Source organism: Pinus tabuliformis, chromosome 1_1, assembly GCF_031772625.1.
Source record: "Pinus tabuliformis cultivar Carrire ecotype Pingquan chromosome 1_1, CPIR1, whole genome shotgun sequence".
Taxonomy (NCBI): domain Eukaryota; kingdom Viridiplantae; phylum Streptophyta; class Pinopsida; order Pinales; family Pinaceae; genus Pinus; species Pinus tabuliformis.
In genome coordinates, this window is record NC_142297.1 from 162498489 (window position 1) to 162526013 (window position 27525).

At 35.8% G+C, this 27525-nt stretch overlaps 1 protein-coding gene across 9 annotated transcripts in view; it reads left to right on the plus strand.

Moving 5' to 3' along the window:
• The window catches only part of LOC149212085 (MADS-box protein SOC1-like), a 334072-nt gene that overhangs the window by 280200 nt on the left and 26347 nt on the right, over positions 1-27525 (plus strand). Inside the window, exon 6 of one of the 9 annotated variants that reach the window (XM_089390560.1) lies at positions 15792-16115. The exons of 7 other annotated variants lie outside the window; for them this stretch is intronic. In XM_089390560.1, the coding sequence (XP_089246686.1) occupies positions 15792-15878 (87 nt within the window). In that variant the 3' untranslated portion in view covers positions 15879-16115. Of the gene's footprint in view, positions 1-15791; positions 16116-27525 lie in introns of those variants that run through there. One more of the 9 variants, XM_089390562.1, reaches the window with a different exon arrangement.

Consider the following 27525-nt stretch of genomic DNA (forward strand, 5'->3'; position numbering starts at 1 on the left):
CATTTAAGAGAGAATATTTTACATCAAGTTGATAAACCTTCCATTTCTGTTGAGTTGTTGTGGATAAAATAGTTCTGATAGTGCCTAACCTTATGACAGGGGAAAAGGTTTCACCATAGTCAAACACCGAACTATGGTGAGAGTCCTTGTTGGGCATGTGTTATATTTTTTGGACCCTATATTAGGTGGACGGACTTACCTATGGTTTTGTGCATGGGTTTTCAATTTGATTTTGGTCCTGATGGTTTTCAGCCCATGTTATTTAGTAGATCTTATCAAGGGAACTATGGTTATGTTCTAATCCAGGGTTAATGGATTGGGGTTTATGAATACTTCGGCGTGTATATATATGTATTGTAACATTGAAAGGAAATAAATGAAAAATCAATTTGGTAGTCCAGGTTTTGGGATCTAGGTGAAAATATCTTTGTATATATGTTTTATGTTTTATGTTCTCGCCATTGTTTATTTTCTATTTTTTAGAATTCATATGCAGGTAATTTATGTGCAGGGTTAAAACCTACATTTTGTATCAGAGTTGTTTGGATTCAAGGGGATACCTTTGCTGCTGAGGGGTTTTTCTCAGGCCTGTGGTAGACCTTGTTAAGTGGGAGATCTATGAGATTGATTCTTGTGGTGAAAGAAGATGGCGAGCAGTGGAACGATATAGATCAAGAAATTTAATGGTCAGAGTTTTGAGTTATGGAAACTCAAGATGGAGGATCTACTAGTGGATAAAGATCAGTGAATCAAGGTAGATCCATGTATTAAACCAGTGACAATGTTAGCTAAAGATTGGGTGAAGTTGGATCGAAAAACAAAGAGCACAATATGGTTGTGTATCTCAGATTCAACATTGTTAAATGTATTAGGAGAAACTACGACAAAGGCTTTGTGGGATAAGTTAGGGACTTCGTACGAATCCAAGTCTCTGGTGAAAAAACTATTCCTATAGAAAGAGTTGTATAACCTGAGGATAAAGGATGGAGACTCAGTGACAGAGAATTTGAATGCCTTTAATACTATAGTAACTTAGTTGTTATTTGTTGATATTAAAATTTCAGATGAAGATAAGTGCATCAATTTGTTGTGTTCTCTGCGAGATTCTTGGGATAGTTTGGTGGTTAAAATAGGTAGCAATACAACTACCTTGAAGATTGATGAAATAGTCTCATCCTTACTGTCGGAGGAGATGAGACAGAAAAATATGGAGGGATAGAATGTAAATCCCTTGTATATAAAAGGATGGTCCTAGAAAAGAAACAAAATTAAGTGATCGAGTGGGAGATCTAAATCTCCAGGGAATCCTCCAAAGGTGTGTTGGAAATGCGGAAAGGAAGGGCACTTTAAAAAGCACTGTAGATCTAAATCTCCTGAGAAAGGAAAGGGATCTGATGATGCTCATTCTGCAGAGGCGAAAACCACCTTAGACGAAGGTGGGGATGTGTACTTGGCTTCTTCATGAAGTACACATGTAGATGATGAGGCATGGTTGATTGACTTAGGTGCATCCTTTCACTTCACTCCCCATAGGGAGTGGTTCTGCGAGTATGAGAAATATGATGGTGGTTATGGGGAGTGGTTCTGCGAGTATGAGAAATATGATGGTGGTGATGTATTCTTAGGGGATGACAGGAAGGCTAGAATCGTGGGACGCGAAAAAGTCAACCTGAAGTTGTAAGGTGGAAGGATTAGAACACTTCAGAGTGTTCTGCATATTTCTGCATTGGACAGAAATATAATTTCTGTAAGTAAGATGGATGATGTAGGTGTAAAAGCAAAGTTCGAGAAAGATGTCTGCAAGATGGTTTGGGGGGCATTGTTATTGATTCGGGGAGTTTGGATTATAAATATATACAAGCTTCTAGGTTTTACTGTTATTGATGGGTGCAACAATTGTGTTGTTCCTGAAAGTGGAGCGGAAAATCTAGTGGTCTTTGGAGAAAAGACCATGCTATAACATTAAAGGCTTGGAAATATTGGAGAGAAGGGCCTTCAAATACTTCATGGTAATGGTATGGTAAAATGTATGTTTAATTTCTCTATGGATTTCGATTTCTGTGAATATTGTGTATATGGGAAGCATAATTAGGTGAGTTTCCCCTCTAGTGCTAAAAGGGCGAAAGAGATATTAGAGCTTGTGCACAATGATGTGTTTGGACCTTTATCAGTTCCGTCACTGGGTAAATCTATGTACTATGTATCATTTATAGATGACTTCTCAGGGAATACATGGATATATTTCCTCAGGAAGAAATGTGAAGTCTTTGACAGGTTTAAAGAATTTAAGGCTCTGATGGAAAACAATATAGAGAAGAAGATAAAGGTGTTGACAACAAATAACGGTGGAGAGTTTTGCAAGAAGAAATTTTAGGAGTTCTGCTAGAAGTGTGGTATACCACGACAGAAGACTACTCCATACATAACTCAACAAAGTGGAGTTGTAGAAAGAATGAAGACAACATTGATGCAAAAGGCAAGAAGCATGCTTAGTGGTGTCAAGTTAGGACAAGAATTTTTGGACAAAGCGGTGGAGACTACATGTTACTTGGTTAATAGGTCACCTTCATTAGTGTTGGAGGATAAGTCTCCACATGAGGTATAGACTGGTAAGAAACCCTTTCTTTCACGTATGAGAGTATTTGGTTATGATGCATATGTACATGTTCCAAAGAAGAAAAGAAACAAGTTGGATAGTAAATTTGAAAGGTGCAACTTTATTGGATATAAGGATGGTTTAAAATGTTATAATCTTTGAAACCCGGAAACAAGGAATATTGTGTATAGCCGAGACTTAGTGTGTAGAGAGGTGAAATATTTTATTAAACATGAAATCCCACAAAATGAACTTGAGAAGATAGAGTTTGAGTTAAAAGAGGATGAGAAGATGAAAAACCACAAACTCCAGCTGTGAGAAGATCAGTTCGCGAAAGAAGGCAGCTAGAAAGGTATGGTACATTTGCTTTTTGTTCAAATTTTATTTTATCTATTACTCATGATGATCCCAGAACTGTCAGGGAGGCAGTAAATTCAATGAATGGCAAACTATGGAAAGAGGCCATGGTTGATGAAATGACATCTTTGGACAAAAATGAGGCTTGGGATCTGGTGGATTTTTTGGCAGGAAGGAAACCCATTGGAAGAAAATGGGCATTTAAGAAGAAGATGAATGTAGAAGGCAAGGTGGAGAAATACAAAACTCGTTTGGTAGAAAAATGTTATTCCCAAGTGTCAGGAATTGATTTTGGTGATGATATTTTTTCTCCTGTTGCCAAGGTAGGTTATATTAGATTACCTTTATCTGTTGTTGTTGCTTTTGATTTTGAGGTAGAGCAGATGGATGTGAAGACAACATTTCTTCATAGGTGTCTGGAAGAAGAGATCTACATGAAGCAACTTGAAGGCTTTGTGGTCAAGGGAAAGAAAGAACTGGTATGCAGGGTAAAAGGGTATATGTATGGGTTAAAGCAATTTACAAGGATGTGGTATCAAAAATTTTATACATTTATACAGGGACTTGGCTTCACCAAAAGCATAGAGGATCACTATATGTATTTTAAATTAATTGGTGATCATGTTATTTATCTGGTGTTGTATGTTGATGATATGTTGTTGATTGGAAATGACAAAGAAATTATTCGGGATATGAAGACCCAATTTTCCTCCAAATTCAACATGAAGGATTTTGCTGTTGGAAACTATATTTTGGGCATGGAATTTAAATGAGACGGGGAAAAGAGGAAGCTCTCATTAAACCAAAGGAAGTATCTCGAGACAATACTGCAGAGGTTTAATATACAAGATAACAAACCGATGAAGTTTCCTATTCCTTTAGGTGTAAAGTTATATGCTCAACAATGTACGAAGACACAAGAAGAGGAAGAGGACATGTCTTGTGTTTTATACATAAGTGCAATTGGTAGCCTGATCTATGCAATGGTCTGTACTAGACCAAACATTGCACATGTAGTGGGAGTATTGAGCAGGTTTATGTAAAAACTACGGAAGGAGAATTGGACAACAATGAAGCGAGTTTTCAGGTATTTGTGTGGCACTATTGATTATGGTTTGTGCTACCAAAGAAGGCCATGATTGGATAGAGTTTTAAACATTTGTGGCTTTGTTGATGCAGACTGGGCTAGAAATCTGGATTAGAGAATATCTACAAGTTGGTATGTGTTTATCCTATTTGGAGGTGTAGTCAGTTGGATGAGAAAGAGAGTTTGTAGTGGCACTTTCAACTACAGAGATAGAATACATGGCAACCACTCATTCAAGAAAGGAATTAGTTTGGTTGGAGAGATTGTGATCAAGTATGGGGTTAGTACAACAAGCTATAAGGATAGACTGTGGCAACCAAAGTGCAATTTTCTTGGCAAATAAACCCGCTAATCATTCAAAGAAAAAGCACATTGATGTTCAGTATCACTTTGTGAGGGATATGGTTGAGGAAAAAAAGGTGTTGTTGGTAAAGGTAGACACTTTGAAGAATGTTGCAGATGCATTGAGTCTGTGAGCAATGAAATGTTCTTTTGGTGTAGAGAAACAATGGGCATTGCAAGGTTGAACCAATGATTAGGCTCTCCTATGACCCCATGTGTCGAAAAGAAAACAGTAAGTGGGAGAATGTTGGGTGTGTGTTATACTTTCTAGACCCTATATTAGCGAGGTAGACTTACCTATGGTTTTTTGCATGGGTTTTGCACATCGTTTTGGGAATGAGGGTTTTTTGCCCATGACTGTTTTTAGATCCAGTTAAGGGAAGTATGATTATGTTCTAATCTAGGGTTAATGGATTGGGGTTTACGAATTCTTCGGCATGTATATATATGTATTGTAACATTGAAAGGAAAATAATGAAAAATCAATCTGGTAGTCTTAGTTTCTGGATCCAGGAAAAATATTTGTGTATATATGTTTTATGTTTTATGTTCTCGCCATTGTTTATTTTCTATTTTTTTAGAATTCGTATGTAGGTAATTTCTGTACATACTTAAAACCTACAATCTTTTCACAAACAATTTTGTCTTATGTCTCTCAATCTCTCCTTTTTCATTCAGCTTAGTCTTATATACCCATTTTACACCAACTTTTGTTTGTCTTTTGGGATATCAGCTAATGCCCAAGTTTGGTTCTTTTCCATTGCATCAAATTCTTGGTTCATTGTATGAACCCAATGTTTTTCTTTAACTGCCTCTTCAAAATGGGTTGGTTGAGATGAAAGAAAGGAAAACATGTTCTGCTCATCAAACTTATGCTCCTGCTTGTATATTTCTTTGATGCTTCTTGTTTTTTGATTATTTTTTGATGATGTTGAGTGAGTGGTGGATTCACTCCTAGAAGAGGTACCATTTTTAGAGTGGTATGTCTCTTCTTGGAACTACAGTCTTGGTAGCTGTGGTGGATAAACATGTTAATTTAATGCTTCATCAATATGATCAAACCAAGATTTATTTTCAAAACATTTAACATTTGTGCTTAAAACAAACTTCTTGGTAACCAAATTGTAAAGTCCATAGACCTCTTACTATGCAATATACTCTACGAGAATACATATTTCACCTTCTTACCATCCCATACTTCTTAAGGTACTGCATCTTGGAGACTTCTTGTTAGAGATCTGTTGAGAACATATATTGCTGTTGAAACTTCTTCAGACCAATAGTCATTAGACAACTTCTTTTCATGCAACATACATGTGTCCATATTCATGATTGTCTGGTTTTTCCTTTATGGTATTCCATTTTTTCGTGGAGTATATCGTGTTGTGTTCTGCATGTTTATTCCTTCTTGTTGAAAAAATGCTTTGAAGTCATTGGAGTTGTATTCTCCTCCTTGGTCAGATTTGAGTGCTTTCAAAGAATTTCCACTCTGCTTTTCTGCTTCTGCTTTGAATTCTTTGAATCGTGAGAAGGCATCTGATTTACTTTTGATAAAATAGACCCATATCTTCCTACTATAATCATCAATGAATGTCATAAAATAAAGACTTCCACCAGCAAACTATGTTTGCATTGGGCAACATATATCTATATAGACTAGATCTTAAGGCTCTTTTGCTCTAGTGGAAGGTATCACAAAGCTATCTCTTTTGCGCTTTGCTAGAATATAGATTTCATAGTTACAAGTTTTTTCGTTCATAACAGGAAGACTAATGACCATTGAATGTTTTTGAAGCGGACTTAGACTCTTGAATGGAATATACCCATACCTAGAATGCCATAGCTAAGACTCATCTATTCTTGCACATTATGGACAAAAGACTGCGAAATATTTCCACTTCTAAGAGTCAATGGAAACATCCTATTCTTGGGTTTTTTAAACTTTTTGTATCAATGTTCTATTGGGCAGTTTGTCATAGATATAACATGTGTTCCCTTGGTATATTACATCATAGCCATGTTCCATCAATTGACCTACACTAATGAGGTTATCCTTCATATGTGGAACGTAATAACCATCAAGTATGTACTTCTACTGATTTTTCTTGGTAAGAATAGGGATAGGACCTTTCCCTTCAATGTTAATACGCAAACGATCTCGAAGAGTAATTTCAGAGGTTATGGAAGCATCAATGCAAGAAACTAGATTTTTGTTACCTGGCATATGATTGCTGCAACCTCTGTCCAACAACCAAAGGTCCTCGTTGTGACTATCTTTAGAAAGATGGCAGGAAAGAAACATTGTTCAAGATGATTCTCCTTCATTGTTGGAGAGTTGGGCACTACCTCTATGTTGATCCGACTATTTCCTTCTTCATTCATGTTCATAATGCCCATTTTTTTGCAGTATTATCATTGGAAATTCGATTTGCTCCATGTTTTTCTTTTCTATGTTTGGTTTTGTGAAGGTCTTGATTTCTCTGTTGCATGATGATGTTTTGATCTGCCTCTGCCTCGGCCTCTACCAAGAGAGAGTTGTGCTTTGGAAGCTTGTTCCATGGAATCTTCTACCAAGTTAAGTCTTGCTTCGTGTGCCAGAAGATCCAGTCAACTGTTCCACTGAGAAAGTTGTAAAATCTTTGGATTCTAGAATCGATGTTACAACCATGTCATACTTCTTGGGAAGACTTCAAAGGACTTCTTCAACAAGCTTATGATTTGTAATGGTTTCACCAATGAATTTGATCTAATTGACTATTCCCATGACTCTAGTCATGAATAGGTCCACATTCTCTATGCAAGTCATATTTAGGGTTTCTAACTGAGCTCTCAATGTCTACAATTTAATAGTATTCATTGTATCATTACTTTGATACACAACTTTAAAAATATACCAAGATTTTTTAGTTGTTGATGCGCTTGTTATCTTGTCGAAGATAGAGTCATCGACTAAGTTTTGTATCCAATATTTTGATTTGTGCTCTTTCTTTTTTAGTTCTATAGCAACATTCTTCTGATTAATGTTCATGGTTTCTAATTGTTCTTGGGTCGGCTCTACATAACCATTGTGCAAGTTATCCCAACAATATAGGGCTCGCAAAAATGTCTTCATCCTTAAAGACCAAAACTTGTAATTTTTGCCATGCAAAATCAAGGTTTGTGGCAAAGAACTAAAAGAAGCTATTTATTCAAATGCGGATAAGCGCCTTTTTTTTAAACAAAAATATCCTTTTTGGTTTTTGTTTAACTTAAAAAAAAAAAATTATCAAACAGCACCTCTTTTTTCCAAAAAAATAAAAAAAATAAAAATAAAAAAATTCCCTTTTTCTCAATAAAATAAGCTCTTTAACCAAAAAAATCTCTTTTTAAATCGTTAAAATACCCACTTTTTAAAAACTTTTTCAAATGAAGGATTTTTAAAGGTTCTTAAACAAACAATCGAGTTTCCAAAAAAGATGCATACGAATGCCTTTGAATTTCCATATGAATTTGTTCCCAACAAATTCGTTTTGAAGTGACTTATGAATTACCGAGAAACTTCTCTACGACTTTTGGATTTTAAGTAGTCCAACTCTGCTCGTCCTCTACATTCAAGTCCTCTAGTAACGCACGACTCCTTCTAGAGTCTTACGCACCTTGGGGCTCTGATACCATAACAAAAATTGCAAAGGCGGAAATAAATAGAAAATGAATTAGAAAAACTAGAATGGCACAAACAACGCTTCTTAATATTCAAAACCAGTGAAATAGAATTACATTGGAGACATCAACAATAAATGGCTGTAGTAAGACTAAAGTACAACTAAACTAAACTCAACTAATCTCTAGAGAATCAAAATCAACTATAACACTTAGCGAACAATCAGATTCATATCTCAAGATCGAGCTCTATGGTTTAGCGAACAATCAGATTCATATCTCAAGATCGAGCTCTATGGTTAAGCTTACAAGAAGTGATGCTTTCGTGTAGATTTGTCTGGTACAAATATTCTTGGTGACCAATCTCCAAAAACCTTGAACAGTAAACCTCTCATATATATAAAAATAAAAATTAAGTGTGATAAAAAGCATTTAAATGTGAGAGATTCTTACACTTTTAATGTAATCCAGTACAGTTGAATAATAGATATAAAATCTAATTACTGATTTAAATAATTTGAACTCATCAAATAAGATTCTTAAATAGTTCTATTGTAATACAACTAAATAGTAATGTTATATCCCACTAATGAATTGCCCAATGTAAATTCTGTAGATCTTATATCTCACTAATGATTTACTCAATTTAAACTTGTAAATTGATAATAAATTGCACTTCATCCAACCTAAGTTGAATGATATAAGCTATAAGGGGATTATACATATCATTTTCATCCTTTGCAGGCTCCCTAGTTCTAGCCTACCTTTCATAAAATTCCTACTATTTCTGTAACTGAACTTACTGCGAAGTTGTCGTAGGAAGAGTTAGTATCCTACAACCACTGTAGTCAAAAAATAAAGTGTGGCTATGATCTTGTGGAAGATCAAGCTTTAGGTGCTCAGGGGAATAAATCTTTTATTATCCATTGTAAATATGTCAAAGTGTGTCAAGAGTTACAAAGATGCCCTTTTTATCCCCAGGGCTCAACTTAGCTAGGTCTAGGGTTCAAAATTACATCAAGTGATCATGAGAAAACTTGTGATTCCATGCTTTGTCATCATGGGCACAAAATTATAGGTGTCTTGAGTCAGTTTATATGTCAGATCATGATTGATCATGACATCAGCAAGCGTACAATGGTCAAAAGGACAATTGTTGCACTTTGGTTCTTCAATTTCAAACCATAACTATCGCCATCAAAATATTCTCTCGGCCACGTTGAGAGGTTATTTGTATGGTTGTCTTCATACACGATTTCTCAGATCTCCATTATTCCCATCCGAACTTCGTTGGTGGTCATTCACAGTGGAAAGGAGGCAGGGGGTGTTGCGTTTCCACACAGTGGTGCGTTTATCTCAACCCGGAGATGAAATCTCTCCCACATGTGCTAATTCAAGTTCATTTCAGTTCCTTGGTCTTGTATGTTTACCCAATTACATGTAAGAGCTGAGAAAGTAGCATAGAAACCTGCAAGTCACCTAATTTCATCATCGTTGTGTTTTTATAATCGCTGCGCTTTTTCCAATTGTTGTGCTTTCTACTAACCACTGTGTTTTCATCATTGTTGCGTTTCTTGTGCTTGCCTTTGCGAAGTCCATGTTTCTTCTCTGTTGTGCCTCCATATGCAAGGTGTGCCATGCCTTTGAACTGAAATTAAAGCTCCTATCATAATTTCTTTTGCCTTAGAGGTGTTTGAAAACCTATTTTCTCATGTGTTGCGCTTTTAGCGCTGCACCTGTTTTCTGGATTTTCTACCACCAGAATAAAAAAATGGATTAATTGTTTTGGGGTTTCCTACAGGTATTTGTGTTGAATGGTCTGTGATATATAGGGTTTTACTTCTTAATTTTCTATCAAATATAAAATTTGAGGCCTTTTTCCATTATTACTATTACTTGTTGTACAAATTATGTTTGCATTAAAAATGCCATAGTATCCCCCGCTGCAAATAAGAAACTATGTCAACTCCAGACGGAAGAAATCACAAGGGAGGTACTATTGTTAGATTTGATCCAAAAGACCTCACATTCATCAATGCAGACCCAAATATCAGAGTTGCTTTTGGGCAGGTGGGATGTATCAGGGTTTGTGAAAAGCTTCAAGGGTATAATGCACAACTTACTAAGGAGTTTTCCTTGATCTTTGATGGGTTGGAGGCCAAGGTTAGAGCACTCACCTTTCCAATTACAGAGGTCACAATAGCAGTTGCAACGGAGATCTCCCTTCATGGAGAACAATGGTTCAATGTTATGCCCCTTGAGATTGCACATTACAAAGATTTTTTGAAGCCTGAGTATAGAGAGGAGTATGGGGCCATTGTTCCTAATGAGTATCCACTTGAACATCACAACAAGATTTTGCAAGATATTAAGAGGTATTTCGCATGTGAGGGGAGGTTTGGAAGGATTTACTAATACCACTTCAAACTCTTGATGCATTTTACTGGGAAGAGTCCCTTGAATTTTCCCTTCTATCTATTCAAGAGTCTCATTAAGATGGCTAACAAAGTGCAGGGGAAACAAAGTCAAGTGGAACCAAGCCTTTTCCACTTTTCCTTAACTAAGTTGTTGGTATTGGAGGAGCTGAATAAAAGAAATCAATCATGGTAGTCATTTGTTGATTCTTCAAAATTGGTGGAAGATGTGCCAACTAGTTCCTTGAGCAAGAAGGAAACACCCTCAGTAGCGGTAAAGGACATTCAATCACCAACTGGAAGCTTAGTGAAAAGGTCCTCAGCTACAGTGCAGTCTATAGGAAAGAAGAAAGGCAAGAAGCTACAGTTTTCTCCAGGAGTGGTGGATGTCCCTAAGAAATCCCTCACTAGGTGTGCTGCCAAAAAGGTGCCCTTGGAGCAGACATTTGAGACCATGGAGACGATACCAGAAGATGAAGTTGTTGATGATAAAGTCAGGGAGATTGCAGAATTACAAGAACAATTGAAGAAGACCCATTTAATGATTACACAGTTGCAGTAGCAAAATAGGCAACTAAAGAAGGCTATTTTAGAGAAAACAACTCAAACTAGTGAAGATGTGTCAATGGTTAAAGCTACAAAAGTTTTTGCTATATCTAAGGGAAAAGAAAAAGTAATCAAAGAGTATGTTAAGAAGGCAGAAGTTCCAGAAGCTAGGATTACCAGGTCCTCATCTATGAAGCTACAAATCCACGAAGAGAAGATAGTGGAAGAGGAGAACAAAGAGGTAGATGAGGGGAAGCACACCTTTAATAGGTTGAGAAGGCAACTGAAGGAATTTCACAGTGAAATTTCTGAGTTGAAGCAACAAGATGAAATGGGCAGGGAACAAATGAGTGATCTTGTGGACATCTATCACCCAACCATGGACAATGCCAAATAGATGTTGAGTAGATCCTTTCCACTACACAGGCAAATGAAAAATGTATGCATGCAAAATCTATCTATGAGGAAGGAACTAAGAGCCACGAAACAACAGTTAAGGGAGTTGCAGGAGAATGATAGAGGCAAATTATACCTATTGGCTGATGCAGGAAAAATTTGAATGTTGCAAGGGGTAAAATAATATAGTTTTGATTTTTGTTTTTTTCTAAAGTATGCTTGTTTATAGGGTTGAGGTCCCAGTTGATAATATCTTGCATACAGTTCCTCTTGCAACCACATTTAGTCAGGATTCTGAAATTATGTTTCCAAGAAGTAGCTTTCACAGTATTTTGTACCCTAGCTAGCCTTAGGGTTAGGGTTTTTAGTGTGGAGATGAACATTTTGCATTTTTGGTGAAGGAATCAACCTATGCAGTTTGTCCGAAGAATTTGGCCATGAAAGAATTTGTTGAAGTTTGAGGCTTTGTGCAGTAAAAGAAAACTTCCAAAGGGGAAATATCCATGTTCAAACTTGTTTACACATGCTGGAGTCATCAAGTAGCTCAGAAATCAACCAGAGATACCACAACTATGGAGCGTTGCGTTTCTTCACTTTGTTTTTACATTTCTGGAGAATTAGGGAGCTGCGCAACGCTAGGCGTTGTGCTTCCAGGCATACTTTTTCTTTTGGACGAGTTTACTTAGTGAAAATTTGATGTAATTTGTTTTTATGGTTTTAGTAATTGTAATAAAGTAGTAGGTGATTCATAAGCTCAATTTGGGACTGAGAAATTAATGTAAAATGCTTAGAAAATATCTAGTTATGTAGTCTCGAGTCTTTAACGGTTGGTTTTACTTTCGTTGCAGAAGTTAGAAACTAAAATCTTAATGAGGAATTCGACTCCTAGAGGTGGGAACTGACTCATTTTAGTCTATTTATCATATGATTGTAAAGGAGAAAAGGGTTTCTCAGGTTAAGGAGAAAGAGACATTGTATTGCACTTATTTTTTGAGACATTTTTACAGTGGATGAAATACATAGATTCTTGATTTAGTTTTCTTTGTAGATGTGCTTCCTTTTTTTTGTAAATATCTTCTATGACAAATCATGTTTTGAATGTATATCTTCTTGTTTAGTTAAAACAAATATTTGATTCAGAATTCACTCTAAACAGTGCTTTGCTTCAGTTTTGTTAGACATCTATGTTTTTTGCTAAAATGACAATTAGAATTCATCTAGATGCTTGATGCTCTTTTTTCGTTTTCCATTTTTTCCTCACTCACCCTCTTACAATGAAATCAGACTTAAAAGCTCTAAAGAAACTACCTATTCACCCGTGTGGAATCTTCATTTTCTCTTCATTTCATCATTACAAACATAATCAGGTAGACATGACCGTATACCCAATGGATTTGTGTCATTTCCTACCAGTAAACCTTTAAAATTCATACCCTACTAAGAACTATACCTAGCCTCACATTTGAGAAATTGAACTTCCTAGACAGAGAGAGCCCTCTCTAACACTATAAGGACTAGATTCTAGATTACATGTGGTTTTGTGGTTACCTCTGAAATTTCTCCCATGAGCCCAGGGAAAATTACGGAGAGCTAACAGGAAGAGCAATGACAAATAAAGGAACGAGAGTCATCTCCTAGTGTAAGTTCATGCACGTGCACTTATCACCATAAAAAGATGAACTCAATATCCAAGGAAATGTCCGACAACGTAATTCTTGGTGTTCGTACCCAGCCTAGATGGTACCATTTAGGATGGTCTTCGTTGGGAGATTCAAGGCAAGCTAGGAGGGTGGAGGCTAAGAGATTTGTTTTGACTTTTATTCTCAAGGATTAAAAGAGCTTCTGTGTTTAAATCTGATACCTATTGAGCATCTGTTTAAATCTGGTACTTATGTATAGGCAATGCTTCTCTGTGTGCAATTGTATTTTCACTTGATATGAGAAATATTTTTATCAGGAACTGTTTGGTTTGAGAGTTAAATTCCCTTGCATATCGTGGCTTGATTGGATGGTGTTCGACTTCTTTATCCGGTATGAGAGTTGTAGACGCAGGTGTGCGTTGGAGGCAGTTTCCTCGAGAATGGATACTTCTCCTCTGAAAGCAACAAACTTTGCCTGAATTTTGTTGGTAAGTTTGGGAATGGTTTAGAATTTTGGTTTTTTTTTCCACTGAAGAAATGATGTTGGAGCAGCTTTCATATATACATAGTCTTGTACAGGATTGGACAAGACTTGTGAGACCAAACCTTCCCACTTAACCATTGGATCACATCATCTTTGGTTATAACAATGTGGATATTCTATATTTCTTTGAAAGAGTCCGGCCCATGCACTGGAAATAAGTAGCAGGTTAGTTATCTAGCCAATAGGCATTAAATGAGTGAGGTTGTATATGCCCACAGTCAAATTTTGGCAGGTTAGTTATCAAACGGTTGGCATTTACAACTCATGCTCATTTAATGCCCATTGGCTAGATGTATATTTGTTGCCTTACATTTAAAAGTCCGCGGTCTTACTATTGTGCCTGACTAAGTTTTGGAAGAAGACATAAATTAAAGTTAGTTACAAGTAGCTGCTCATCTTCCACAATTTGAAACTGAACGTGAAGCATTGTAAGAGTTCAATATATTATTGTACAGACTGTTCGTAAACTGGCTGAAGTTGGAGCCATCTTGCCATTAAATTTTGTTTGTAACCTCATGGGTAGAACCGTTCTTCAGAACCCTGCAAAGATTAATGCATGTGTTTAGTGGTTCGATGGATTGTCTTCTTGATATTTCTGAATTCAGTTAGATCCATATTTTTGTTGATATTCGAATTGATTCGTGCTCTGTCACCATTCCTTGTCAATTCTTTCGAAGTCTATTGTCGCATAGCCATTTTTCTATTGTTATGTGGAGTGACTTGGATTCGGGTATCAACCTGAACTTTTGTGATGATAATAGGTTTCCCCCGGTTTGTGTTGTATCTTGCATTGACTGGGCACAAATGATTTAAAAAGACTGGAGTGTTACAAAAACCTTTTGATTTTGCATTCTTTGCTTGATCATGGTCATAGAACTGAGCAGTATATTCTGGCTGAGGTTCAGCCATCCGTTTGTGCTTTGCATGAACCATCTATGTTCTTGTTCTTTCTTGAACACAGAAACAAAAGAATCTATGCTTTAACTGTGTATCTTTCTTTTTCTATCGCGGATCAGCTACTACTTAGATACAAATGTTGTGATCGCTCAGAGTTGAAAAGCTTCACTTTAGTGATCAGCTACTGGATAGATACAACTCTAATGAGAGCTCATAGTTGAATACTGGATAGTATTCTCGTGAGGGAATTTTTTTGTTAATGTCGATAAAGTTTGGCGAATCTTATTGGTCTTTAATATGCAAAATGTTTGAATTTTATTTTAAAACAAGATGTAATTTTTTTTCCATAACTTGCATTGTAGAAAAACACGTCTCCATTAATTTGTCAATCTATAGGATGGCACCTTCAGAGGTTCACAAACTTCCTGTCTAACATAATTATACTCGGTGTATTTATTAAACAAGAGTTATTAAGGATCGAGTGTTTTCTGTTAGCAGATGACAATGTAAGTAATCATCCTTCTAACAGCTAACTGATAACACGACGCAGTCCTGCTAATTATTAAACATGAAACTACCGGTATCTCAGTTTACCTGGCAAAGGCATCCGCTCGATTATCCGAATTGGTTTCTCTGACTAGGCTGTTGTATTCGGATTAAATTCCAGACTGAGCGGGAATATATGTGATAGGAATGGAATACTCAAAAGTTGAGAGTAGAGCGAATACCTTGATAGAAGCAGGGAAGAAGTGCATTCAAACCACTTTAAAACAATCAGAAACCTTTAAACAAAACAATTTTCAAACTATTTCTGATGTTTTATATTAAGGTTCTGTATATCATTTACATAAATTTTTTTGTTATTGGCTAGTGTTATTAAGACGTTATGTCGTTTTATGTTATTGGGTTTCCATATGTAAAGCTTATTCTCTTTTATATTAAAAACTTACATTAGATGCCATAAATATGACTTGTGCTAGATTATGTTATAGCTGCATCCAAAACATTAATTTTCCTTTCAAATGCTTAATGGTTGTGCATGTGTTGATATTGGTCAGAATTTGATTTTCTAAGAACAGTGTTTCTGCCTCAGATATCATCTAACATCTAACCTCGTGATATAAATTTTCACTTAACACATCTTTTTCATTGTAACTTTGGTTTTAATTTTGATAAAATTGTAAGAACGGATATTAAGCGAAGACAATGCTTTCCTCAGTAAAAAGGAGACGAAATTTCAATGCAAGTGTTGCCATATTGCAATTTTAATTATTACTATTATTTTCAAGTTTTTTTTGGTTCTTTCATTTTTTTTTCTTAATTATTATTTCAGTTGGTTGATCCTCATTCAGTTTCGACAACTCCTGGAAGTGAACTGGAAGCATCCAAAACACTGAAGTCGAGACTCAACTGGTTATGAGACCGCCATATTCAAATGCTCATTTTCTTATTAATAGTTCTCATTGATAATCAATGTATTCTTAACTGTGTTATCAATTTATCATGAAATCTTTATATTAATAAAGGGTAAAGCTGCTTTTCAGATCGCACCTAATGGTTCAGCACGTCCAAAAGAAGGCTCTTACCATGGGAACTAAATGTTTTTTAAACCAAAGTGTGTCTTCCAAATTTAGTATGTAAGCTTGCTATGAATAAATATTTTAAAGGTTTTGTAGTTTTTTTTTTTTTTCAACTCTGCCAAGAAGCATTACAAGCGTAGTTTTCCTCATTCATCCGATGAGCATGAAGAGTATAATAGCGACGTTTGTGGAGAATTTAATGTTGCATATACTCCTACGTGTGTATATATGTGATGTTTTATATATATCTATAATCGATTTGAATTTATAAAATTTTAAATTATATATTTAGTTTATATCAAATTGTTATTATTTTATTTTAGTAATCATATGAAATTATTATTTTAAATACCATGAACATTATAGAATCTTTTTTTTCTTTCTGAATATAATTATTATTTATGTTCAATTAAATATTACTTATTTATTATTTTTTAAGTAAATAATTGTAATTTTGTATTATTAGAAAGAAAATATTATAAATGTTTTTTTTCTCTCTTTTTCTTATGAATTGAGTTTATTTGAAATGGTTATGGAAAGGTGTACTTACTCTAAACTATACGTGGGATGGGTTAAGAGGAGAGAACATACTTAACCATTAAGCTTATTTAAGTTGTACTAAATATGATATGTCATTGATTTGAAATTAAATATGATAGTGGTATCTATGCTTAAAAACTTGTGACATTATAACACACTTTAATATTATCTTCGTATTTACATAAAATAATTATGTTTGAGTTTATATTTATGGAGTATGTTTTAGTGGTGGTACTTTTAATTTTAATTTTAGGAATTAAAGGATAGATTTTAGGTTTTCTTATATCTTAATATAAAAATATTATAAATTATTATATAAATAATATAATATTATGATGATGGATGGGGTGAGAGATCACAGTCCAGTTAGTTAGCAAGGGAATCTGAGCAAGGTTGTGGAGTAGGGTTGTTAGTTATAGTTTCGATGAACAGAATGTAGTATGATACTTTTGTCATCCATGAATGTAAGGATGTTATCCATAACGACATAAGCAAGAAAGGTGGCCCAATCACTGTGTACCCTAGGCGAAAAATTTCTAGTAACTTGAGTTTGAAGCATGGAAAGGACAATTGCTATGAACGCGGGATTATAATGAAGGGACGTGATTGTGATTTTGCATAATGGCTTATGGGTACACTATCCAATTCTCTGAATGATGAGACGATTACGGTAGAAGGAGGACAAAGATGTATTTTTTCTTTCCATGCATTTAGTTTAGTCATGCATTTCTACAAATCTCATCTCTGAAAATATTGTCTTTGCAAGGTTAGTGAATGAGTTTCCTCCCAATTTGGTTTATGCATCTAGCTCTAATGATTTTAGCAGTAATTTATTTCATGCAATGATACTCTTTTCATTTAAATTTCAACTCAACCTTTCTGTTATTTTGTTTTTTGCAGCTAGTTAGTTTATTAGTCATTCATGCAATCTCCTTTCAATTAGATAATAGTGCTTAATTTAGATAATAGTTCTTGTGTATATTTAGTACTCTTTTTGTGCACTTAGCTTACTTAAATCATCATATCTTTGGTTATTGTTCCACATTTCTACAATTTGTCAGTGCATAAATTTATGTCTTAATGAGTTACAGTAAACTACATATTTTCCTATTTGTTGCATGAATTGATCCATTAAAGGTACTTCAGGATGGGGAAAACTTGTTCACATTTATACAAGCGCCCTTCAGCAACTTCATCCCTCAAAATACATATAGGATGCATAAAACGATTGTTGGTCGGGTATGTTTCCTCTTGCAAAACTGGGGAACCCAATAGTAGTCCACCGATTGCATTAGAACAATTCCATATTTGCACTCAAAGAATGTTTATCATTCGTTCACACATTACAATGCACACCAGACCCTGAAGATGGAATTCAGAACATCAAAGACCCCTTAGAATGCTTAACCTAGTAGTTGTAGAAAAATTTCTTTCCTTTCTGTAAGTTAGGATTTATTGTTTGAATGTTCTCTTTCAGTTGAAATTTGGTTCAACAAGCATAATAGAATAGACTTTCTTTTGTTCCATCTTTCTTGAAATGATTTTCTTTCACTTCTTGTAATTAGAACAGGTTTAGTTGTTGTTCTTTTCTTTCCTATACTTAGACTAGCTTTATTTCTTATTCTTTCCTTTTTTGCAAATTAAAATAGGTTTACTTTATGTCCTTTACTTTTCTGCAAATTAGAGTATGTTTACATGTTGTATTTTACTTTCATGCAATCAAAATAGGTTTACTTGTTTTCCTATCTCTATGTATTTCCAAGAGCCTAGATAGTAGAAGTGGTATCAATATGACTTAGTTTCCCTTTAGTTGCATTAGATCAACCAAATAAGAATGCATTGCATGTTGCACACATTTTGTTGACCCATCTCAAGTTTTTACAAACCCCAGGTTGATAATTAGTGTCGAGATCTTTAGGCGTTTCATTGTTATTATTGTAATATTGAGGCCCATTACCTTTTGGGCGTTTTTTCTAGGGAGGTGTCAAAGTAGGTACTATTTTTATTTCTATCTTGATTCACTTGATTTCCTAAAAGAGAAAAACACAAATTTCATTAGCATTTTTGTCTATAAATAAAATAAAATAAAATAAAAAACATTTCTTTCATGCCTCGTTGAGTTAGGAATAACACAGGAAAATTTATAACTAAAATGACCACTCCTACAAACAATGAATCTTCACTTGTTGACTATGAGCCTCCAACTTTATTTATAGAGGATATAGAGGCCTTTATAGGTGAGAAAGTGTGGATTTATGAGGAGATTTCAAGAGGAGAATAACCTCCATCACATACTAATTCCATGGTTGGAAACAACAAACCTAAATTATTTCCTATCAATCTCACTATTCTTCCACAATTCCATGGAATGGCTATTGAGCACCTTGACACATTTGTTTTTTAATTTGTTGTAGTCTATAAGACATGATTATACATTGATGAGTAGAAGCCCAAAATATTTCCTTCTCCTCTCAAGGATGCATCCTTGCATTGGTTAATGAGCTTGAAAGGAGACAACATCACTTCATGGGGACAAATGCAACAAGCTTTCAACACCAAATACGAGGATTAATGGAGAGTAAGAGATACAAGAGATGAAATATTTACAATGACCCGAGGACTATATGAATCACTAGAAGGCAATGAGATAATATTTTAGCTAAGCTATAGGAGGGCACATAACTGTAAGATTGATTTAGATTCATTAAAACTAGTCTTACTCTAGGGGGTCAGAGAAGAATTGATGGATACTCTCAATTTTTTTTCCAATGGAGATATTTATTAGGTCAACTATGAGGACATCACAACAATGTTCAAAAACCATGCTAAAGTTTCTAGAAAAAGAGGTAGTTCTATCAAGGGTTTGGTAAGTCCCTCTTTTTCCCACTTCAACCATTAAGAATGAAATAAGAGGTATATTCGAAGTTTTTAGAAGTGAGATCTTACACACCTTTTCCTTGTAGATAAGCACACTATATATTAATGAAAAACAAGAGGAAGTAGAAAGGGCATTAGCCATGTTCTTCCCTAGTTGTACCAAGAGACATACTAAAATGAGTGCCCCTTATATGCTATAGAAATTTGTTATGTGTGAGAAGAGAGCCATTCAGCTAACAAATTTCCATTTTTTCCAAGTTTGAAAGGAGTGTACCATGGAGCAGAAGGAGGCATGAAGCAATTTTTCATTGTCAACTAGAAAAGGCAACAAGACCCCATACCATATCAACAAAGTATGAACTATTACTCCTCTTTCAATACGAATTATAGTGCATCATTTCAATCTTGGCATCCACTGAGCACCTCACCTTGATCTATGCCCACTCGATGGTCCTATCCTCCCCAACCTGCCATTTCTCATTTAGCCATACCAGCACCAACCTCCTCAATGGGGTAATTCATCATTAGGGTGGAGGCCTCAAGAAACCCAACCACCTACCCCGATGCCTTCTTGTCAACCATAACTACGCTAAAAAAATCCTCTAAAATAACTAGAAATTCGTGCTCAAGCAACCCTGAACTGCAACAAGAAGTAGGCCTAATGAGTCTATGGTGAAGAGGCATCTTATAATACCTATGTTGTATAAATCCAAGGAATCAACCTTAAGTCTGAGAAGGTACTTCCTAATTCTCACCCACCTTCTGCAATAGAAAATATTGTAAGCTTGTGTGATGCCTGCAAAACAAAATGGAGAACTAAATTTCTCATGAATTTAAAGATAAACATATCTCATTTTTTACTATTTGAGCTATTAGAATAAAATCTCAATTGCATTATGAAATGCTTAAAATAAATGTGATTCACATATATGATGCTATGATAGCTTCATTTCAATATATTTAAATTTATTGGAGATACGTAGAATTATAATATGTGTAATAATTCTAAGATCACTTGAGGATGTTATGATTTTTTACAATGAAGAGATTGTATGTACAATCATTGACATGTATTTGGTTGATTGAATTATCATATTGTGGGAAGAGTGCTAGAATGGGGTGTGATAGAACCGACGATAATTGAGCATCACCACCTGTAAAGGAGACCAACATGATGACTAAAAGTATCATGTTTATAATATATGGCTTGTAAATGAATCAATTTTGGGGAATTAAAATTTTATGGTTTGAAATTTTTGAGTATATCTTATGGGATTATGACATAGGTGGAATGATGGAGAAAGAAAGGAAGAAAACCATTGTACTGACATGTTATCCCTCTAATTCTCTAATTACCTCATTGGAGAAAGTCATAACTAGTACCTTGACTATAGAACTCCATGAGTAATATAATAGAGAATGGCAAACATAGACTTTGATATAAGAGTAACAATAATAACATGCATCAAAACTCTCGTCTAGGTAGACTTCCCATAATGGTGGTTTCATAAGCTCATAGGCGTGATTAGTTGATGGGGGGCCATGTAAGGAAACCCCCAAACAAGTAAACTGCTTGAAATGGGGACTTTCTAGGCTTGAAAGGGTCAGTAGCTGATGGGGGGCCATGCATGTAAACCTTTGGACATGTAGATTTCTTGTAATGAGGGTTTCCTAGGCTTGGAAGGGGAAATAATTGATGGGTGAACAATCCATCACATGCTTTGTGGGATGTGAGCATAACAAATTCTGTTCAATGCAGACAATAACCTAGATTTGTTACCTGTGGAGACAAAAGAGGCCAAGAATAACCATGGGGATAAGTATTGAGTTAAAGCATTAAGTGTTGAAATTACAACTTAATTTTATTTAAATTTATTATGATTAATGTCATAAGAACTATATTCTTGTGATACTAGTGAGATAATGAATTATTCAACTAGCATAGATCATGTTCATTACAAGGTGACATCACAGTAGCACAAGACGGGTATAACTGATCTAAAGGTCATAGGGACCAACCACTGAGGTGATAGGGGAACCCCAAGGTAGGCACTGATAGCCATGGGTTATGCCATGACAAATGTTTGTATTATTAGAGAAAGTTGGAATGGTGCCTTGGTAGTAAGAATCCATCAAGATTATTTTGGTACAAGGAATCCTTGTCAAGGAATGGATCACTCGAGGGAATAAGGGTCAAAGAAGAGGATGCTTAAACATGGAATCTATGTGACTAGCAAGAACAAGAGACAACCAAGAATCTAAGAAAGAGAATGCATTTGATCTATTCCTTGCATATGCAATGTGAAGTATGGGACAACTAGGCTAGAATGTGCTGGAATGTTAGACAATCTATATGTGACTAAATCATGGATAATGAAATGACATGGCTTAGAATTGAAACTTCAGACATAGAAGATGTCATTGATGTAAGATTTGGAATTATTAAGCTCAATTTTTTGTTTGTTTTATACAACATTGAGGACGATGTTATTTTAGGGGGTGGGGTTTGTGACATCCCTCACCTTACCCTTATTTTTGTAATATTAAAATTATGGCTAAAATGAAAGTATGAAGAAACATGACTAATCAATATGGGGATTAAAAATTTAAATTTAATTAACGCTAACTAAAGGAAGGAATTCTTTACAGATCCAATGCCTGAGGGAAGCTTTCTTGCTTCCATGACTTGAAATCCATAACCCTGTAGAGTCTCCACTTTACACTTGGTTATCCATCATTTCCTACAGTTTTCCCTCACTCATCTCTCCCTTTTGCTCTATTTTGCTGCATAAACTCACCCAGATCATTACATATGATGGCATTAAGCATGATTTAGGGATTTTGCTAATGTGTGACTGTTTTTTTTAGATTTTGACATACTTACAGGCATTCCGCAGCCATCTGCTGATTCCGCAGCCATCTGATGATCCCGCAGCCTTTTTGTTAATCTCAAGGTTCCACGTGTCATTTTGCCAAATGAGCCACATGGGCACTTAGGAATCAAGGTGCTCGAGGTTCCTGTGCTATCTGTTCAGCCATCCACGTCATCTGTACCTCCGGTCAACGAGGGTCAAGTTACGGTCAATAAAGGCAGCTTAACGGTGATACGTAAGCTGTTGGGTCACGTCAGTCCAAATGGTGACTTGTCCGTCTTATGCAGGCCGTGGGGGACATAATCCAACTCTGGATTCAATGCCCATAACGACCAGAACCTCTAGCTCATCCACGCAGACTTATGACGTGTTTTGATCCTTAATTACGCATGACAGTTAGTTAGTTTTCCAGTTTTAGCTGTACGCATTAGGCCGTCTTTCAGATGCCTATAAAACTAGCGTTTGCATACGCTGAAGGTTACTTTTTAGTTGCTGCATTTTATAAACTTGTTGTTAATTTAGAGCATTCGAAGACTCTGTTTTTATAGTGCTGTTCTAGCACTCTGGACTGTATTTTTCTGCACATGGAGTAATAGAAACAGTGCTGTTTTGAAGTTTCCAATTCCTTGAGTCTCTTTTGGATGATATGAATGGAGGGCCCCTGTTCATGTTAGCCTTGTAAAGTATTTTATGTATTTTATATGCAGCATTTCCTTATTTCTATTCAACATTTCTCTTAGTTGAAACATGTACAGCGTAATTTACTTTCTTGTTATTTCATTTCCAGCCTTTCTTTTTAGCTGATCAGCATTGTTCTTTTGCAGGTTTTTAAGCCCGGGATTGATTTTGTGTTTGTGTATTTGCTTAAATATCTAGTGGTAGTTTCAGTTGACAGATTCAAGTTGCTGCCTTTACTTTATTTTCATAGCTGATTTTTAGTTTTATTTCTCAAAGTGGTTTGCTAACATATGAATGATCTCTTTATCATAAATTGTCTATCTTTTAGAGATCAGAATATTAATAACTTGCAGCTGGCTTTGGGTGCTTTTTAGACTAATCCTTAACTACTTTCTAATCGTGTCTTACACAGTACTATGTGTTAGAGGCAGAGAGTTGGAGAGAGCTGAACATCATAACTAGTCTTTAAAGTAGATTTTTCTTATTTTTATCATTTCTTAGACTTATCTTTAGCTACTTCCTAATCGTGTCTTACACAGTACTATGTGTTAGAGGCAGAGAGTTAGGAAGAGATAAACTTTATCATTGGTCTTTTAAGTGATTTTCTTACCTTTTATTTGCAGCAGCATGAATGGTGTCTAATGCTATTAGAAAGTGGTTCTTTGCTTTCAGTTCATTTTAATTTATTTATTTCTTTCAAAGCTTTTCCTTTTCAGCGAGTAGTTAGAAATCACTAATCACACACTCTCACTCATCTAGAATTCACTTTACACACACCATCACTCATCTGTTTATAAATCACCACTCCATTTTAGAAAGATAAATTAACCACAAACAACACCCCCCAAACGACAAAAAGCTCTAAGAGGTTGCTTAAGTACATATAGTACACCTTCACTTCATCAGCTTACGAGCCCCGGGTTGACAATTAATGACATCAATTTAGGAACACTAAATTGACTAAACATTTTGGCGCCGTTGCCGGGGAAGTGAAATTAAGTAGCCATATTCTTAGAAAAAAAAAACACAAAAATTTCAAGGAAGGAAGTTAATAACCTATCAAAGTATGCTCTCCTCTTGCACTGCAAGGTGATCTGGAGGATCAGAAAAGAGAAAGTTATTAACTCGGTAGTTTCTTGAGTATGCTCTCTTCTTGCACCTAGAGTGAACTGGAAGATCAGAAAAAGAACTATTAACTTGACTTGAAGAAAATAATAAAAAATGACATGCGTAGAGCTAGAGATTCTAGGGGAAGGTTTTTAGCTAGAGCTCGAAGTTCAATTTTTACAAGTCCATCTGCTTCAAGGGATAGACAAGAGACACCCCCCTTATCTCCAACCGAAACTCCTAGTCCTAGAATTCCTGAAATTCAAGAGCCAAGAGTTGACTCTCCTACACCTTCTATTGAGTTTGAACCAGGAAGAGACTCTTCTCTTTCTCCTACAGGAAGACCAATTGTAATTGAGGAAGTAGAATCATCTGAAGAAGAAGGAGAAATCTCTTCTCATTCACCTTTTGTAGAGGAACCAGAAGATTTTGAAATCCCTAGGAGAATCATCATGGCAGAAGAAGAAGGAGGTGGTAGGGGTAGAGGTAGAGGTAGAGGAGGAGGAGGAAACAACAATAACAATAATGGAGGTAGAGGTCCCCTTGGAGGAGGAAATAGAGATGGGGATAATTCATTTGGGTTTCCCATTGTTAATGAGGATTCCCGAGCCACCATGAAAAACATATCACCATCTGTCCTCCCTAACTTCCATGGGTTAAGAACTGAGGACCCTGAAACATTCTTATTTGAGTTTGAAGTTGTGTGTCGAACTTATGACTATCTGGATGATACTCAGAAACTCAAATTGTTCCCTTCAACACTGAAGGATCAAGCTTTGAAATGGTTCATGGGGTTACTCACTCAATCCATTAGGACCTGGGATGAGATGAAACAGACATTTTTGGATAGGTATTTGGATTATTGTATGCCTACTAATCACAAGGACGAGGTTTTTAAAATGATACAAAGAGAAGATGAGAGCTTAGAAGATTTACTTGAAAGATTTCAATATAACTTGAAGAGAGAAAAAATGAATACCTTGGATGAAGAGACCTTAAAAGCCCTCTTATTAAAAGCCATTAGGGATGAATGGATAGACATCTTAAACATGATGGGGAAAGGGGATATTTCTCAACTTTCTCTCAATGATATAGTAGAACTTTGTATCCATCTCTCAAGGGGCAAATCAAAAACTCAAAAAGGGCCTAGAGATCCTTCTCTCCTTAGGGCAAATAAATCTGCAACAGGATCAGTAAGTAGGGCTGAAATCGGCAATATGCTTGATGAATTTAAAACTGACATCTTAGGGAGTCTTAGTGAAAAACTTGATACCCTTAAGATTCACAATAAACAAAAAGCAGAAGCTGAGGCTTTGGCTATCTTTTGCCTGAAATGTAGAAAGAAACATGCTTTAAGGGAATGTCCCTTAGATGCACACGTTGTAGAAACATGTGTAATTTGCGCAGAAACTCATGAGACCAAGGATTGTCCTTCAATTCCTGGCCTCAAAGCAGTCTTTCAAGAGGATCCAGATACACTTGAATCTCTCTGTTTTATTGCAAGGAGACCTTGGCAAGGACAACAGAATCAAGGGTTTAACAACTCTATGAATTCTCAATCCCAACCAAATTGGAATCCTTGGCAACAACCTTGGCCTCAACCTCAAAATGCTTTTCAAGCATGGATGCAAAGCATGCAAAATCCTTATGGGAGATTTGCTCAATTCTATCAATATCCTCCATCATTTCAGAATCAGCAAGCTCCACAACTTCCAAATCAAGGTCAACAACTATTATTGCCATACCCTCAACAACAACCACCTCCTCCACAAAATCAAAATTCTCAACTCTCCCAGCAGAAGTCAAATCAACTTCCCTCTCAACCATTACCAAATCCAAATAATAGGAACCCTCAAAATGCTTACATGATGGAAGGTCAACCATTCCCTACCTATAGGGTTGTTCCTCTCAATGAAGTACAACTCATATCAGGTAGAATCCTAGACCAACCTTCTACAAGTGTTCAACAACCAAGCATTTTTGAGGAAGAATCTCTCAAAGCCAATAAAGGTTCTGAAGTATCACTTCAAAACCAAAATATCCAAAAAGAAAAAGAAAAAGAATCAACCTCTACAACTCCCATAGTTGAGCAACCTACATCTTTAGCTACACCTCCTTTTCCTGAAAGGTTACAAATTGACAAAGGAGTGGAAAAGCAGATATGGGCGCCTGACTATAATTTCCTAGATGAATTGAAGAATGTCTGTATCAAGATCCCCTTGTTACAAGCCATTAAGGAAATTCCCATTCTAGCGAAGACAATAAAGGAGTTGAGTTTGAAGAAAACAGTAAAAAGAACCAGAGATACTAAAAGGATACATCTAGTTGGAAAAATTGCAGACATAATGATGGGTAAGATTACCATGCAAAAATATGTAGATCCCGGTAGCCCTATTGTCAAAACTCATATTAATGGGGTTGAAATCCCAAATACTTTGATTGACTTAGGAGCCGCGATCAACATTATGAGTAGACAGACCATGGATCAGTTAAAGCTTCCTAACCTTCTCTTTACACCTACTTTGCTGCAGCTTGCAGATAGATCAATCATTAAACCTGATGGTGTATTGGAAGATATTCCAGTCTCTCTAGATTCTTGGGAATATCCAGTTGATTTTATGATTTTAACTCCCAAGAATAATCTAGGAGGACATCCTCTTATTTTAGGAAGACCTTGGCTGGCCACAGCTGATGCTTTCATAAGCTGTAGGTCTGGGGACATGTATATCTCAGATGGTAATTCCACCAAGAAATTCAACTTGTATCCCCCAGCAAAAGCTATAACAGAAATAGGAGAAGATGAATGGGTAGAGGATGAAGATACTATTCAACCTGTTTTAACCATCTCTGAGATTAGTGAAGACAGTCAAATTCTAAATACATTAGAAAATTTTGAAGTATCTTTAGAATATGACTCTACACATTTTCAGATGGATGCAGATATTGAATATCTCTCCTCTAGACAGATGTCTCTCTTCTCAATGGAAGAGTTTGGTAGTTCTACAGTTGAAATCCTTCTAGGAAAAACATTGAACATTAACAAAAACTTGGGAAGACCACAACAAGAAGAATTAACTAAACTGTTGCAAAAACATTCCACTGCCTTTGCATGGGAATACACTGACATGAAAGGAATCGATCCTAAGACTTGTATTCATCACATCTATATTGAAGAAAACAGCAGACCTATTAGGCAACCGCAAAGGAGGATGAATCCAAACCTTAGGGAAATCGTGAAAGAATAACTCCAGAAATTGCTCAAGGTAAACTTCACTTACCCCATTTCAGATAGCCAATGGGTTTCTCCCTTGGTTATAGTGCCCAAAAAGAATGGTAAATGGAGAGTTTGCATTGATTATCGAGAATTGAACAAGGCAACCTTAAAGGATCATTTCCCTCTACCTTTTATTGA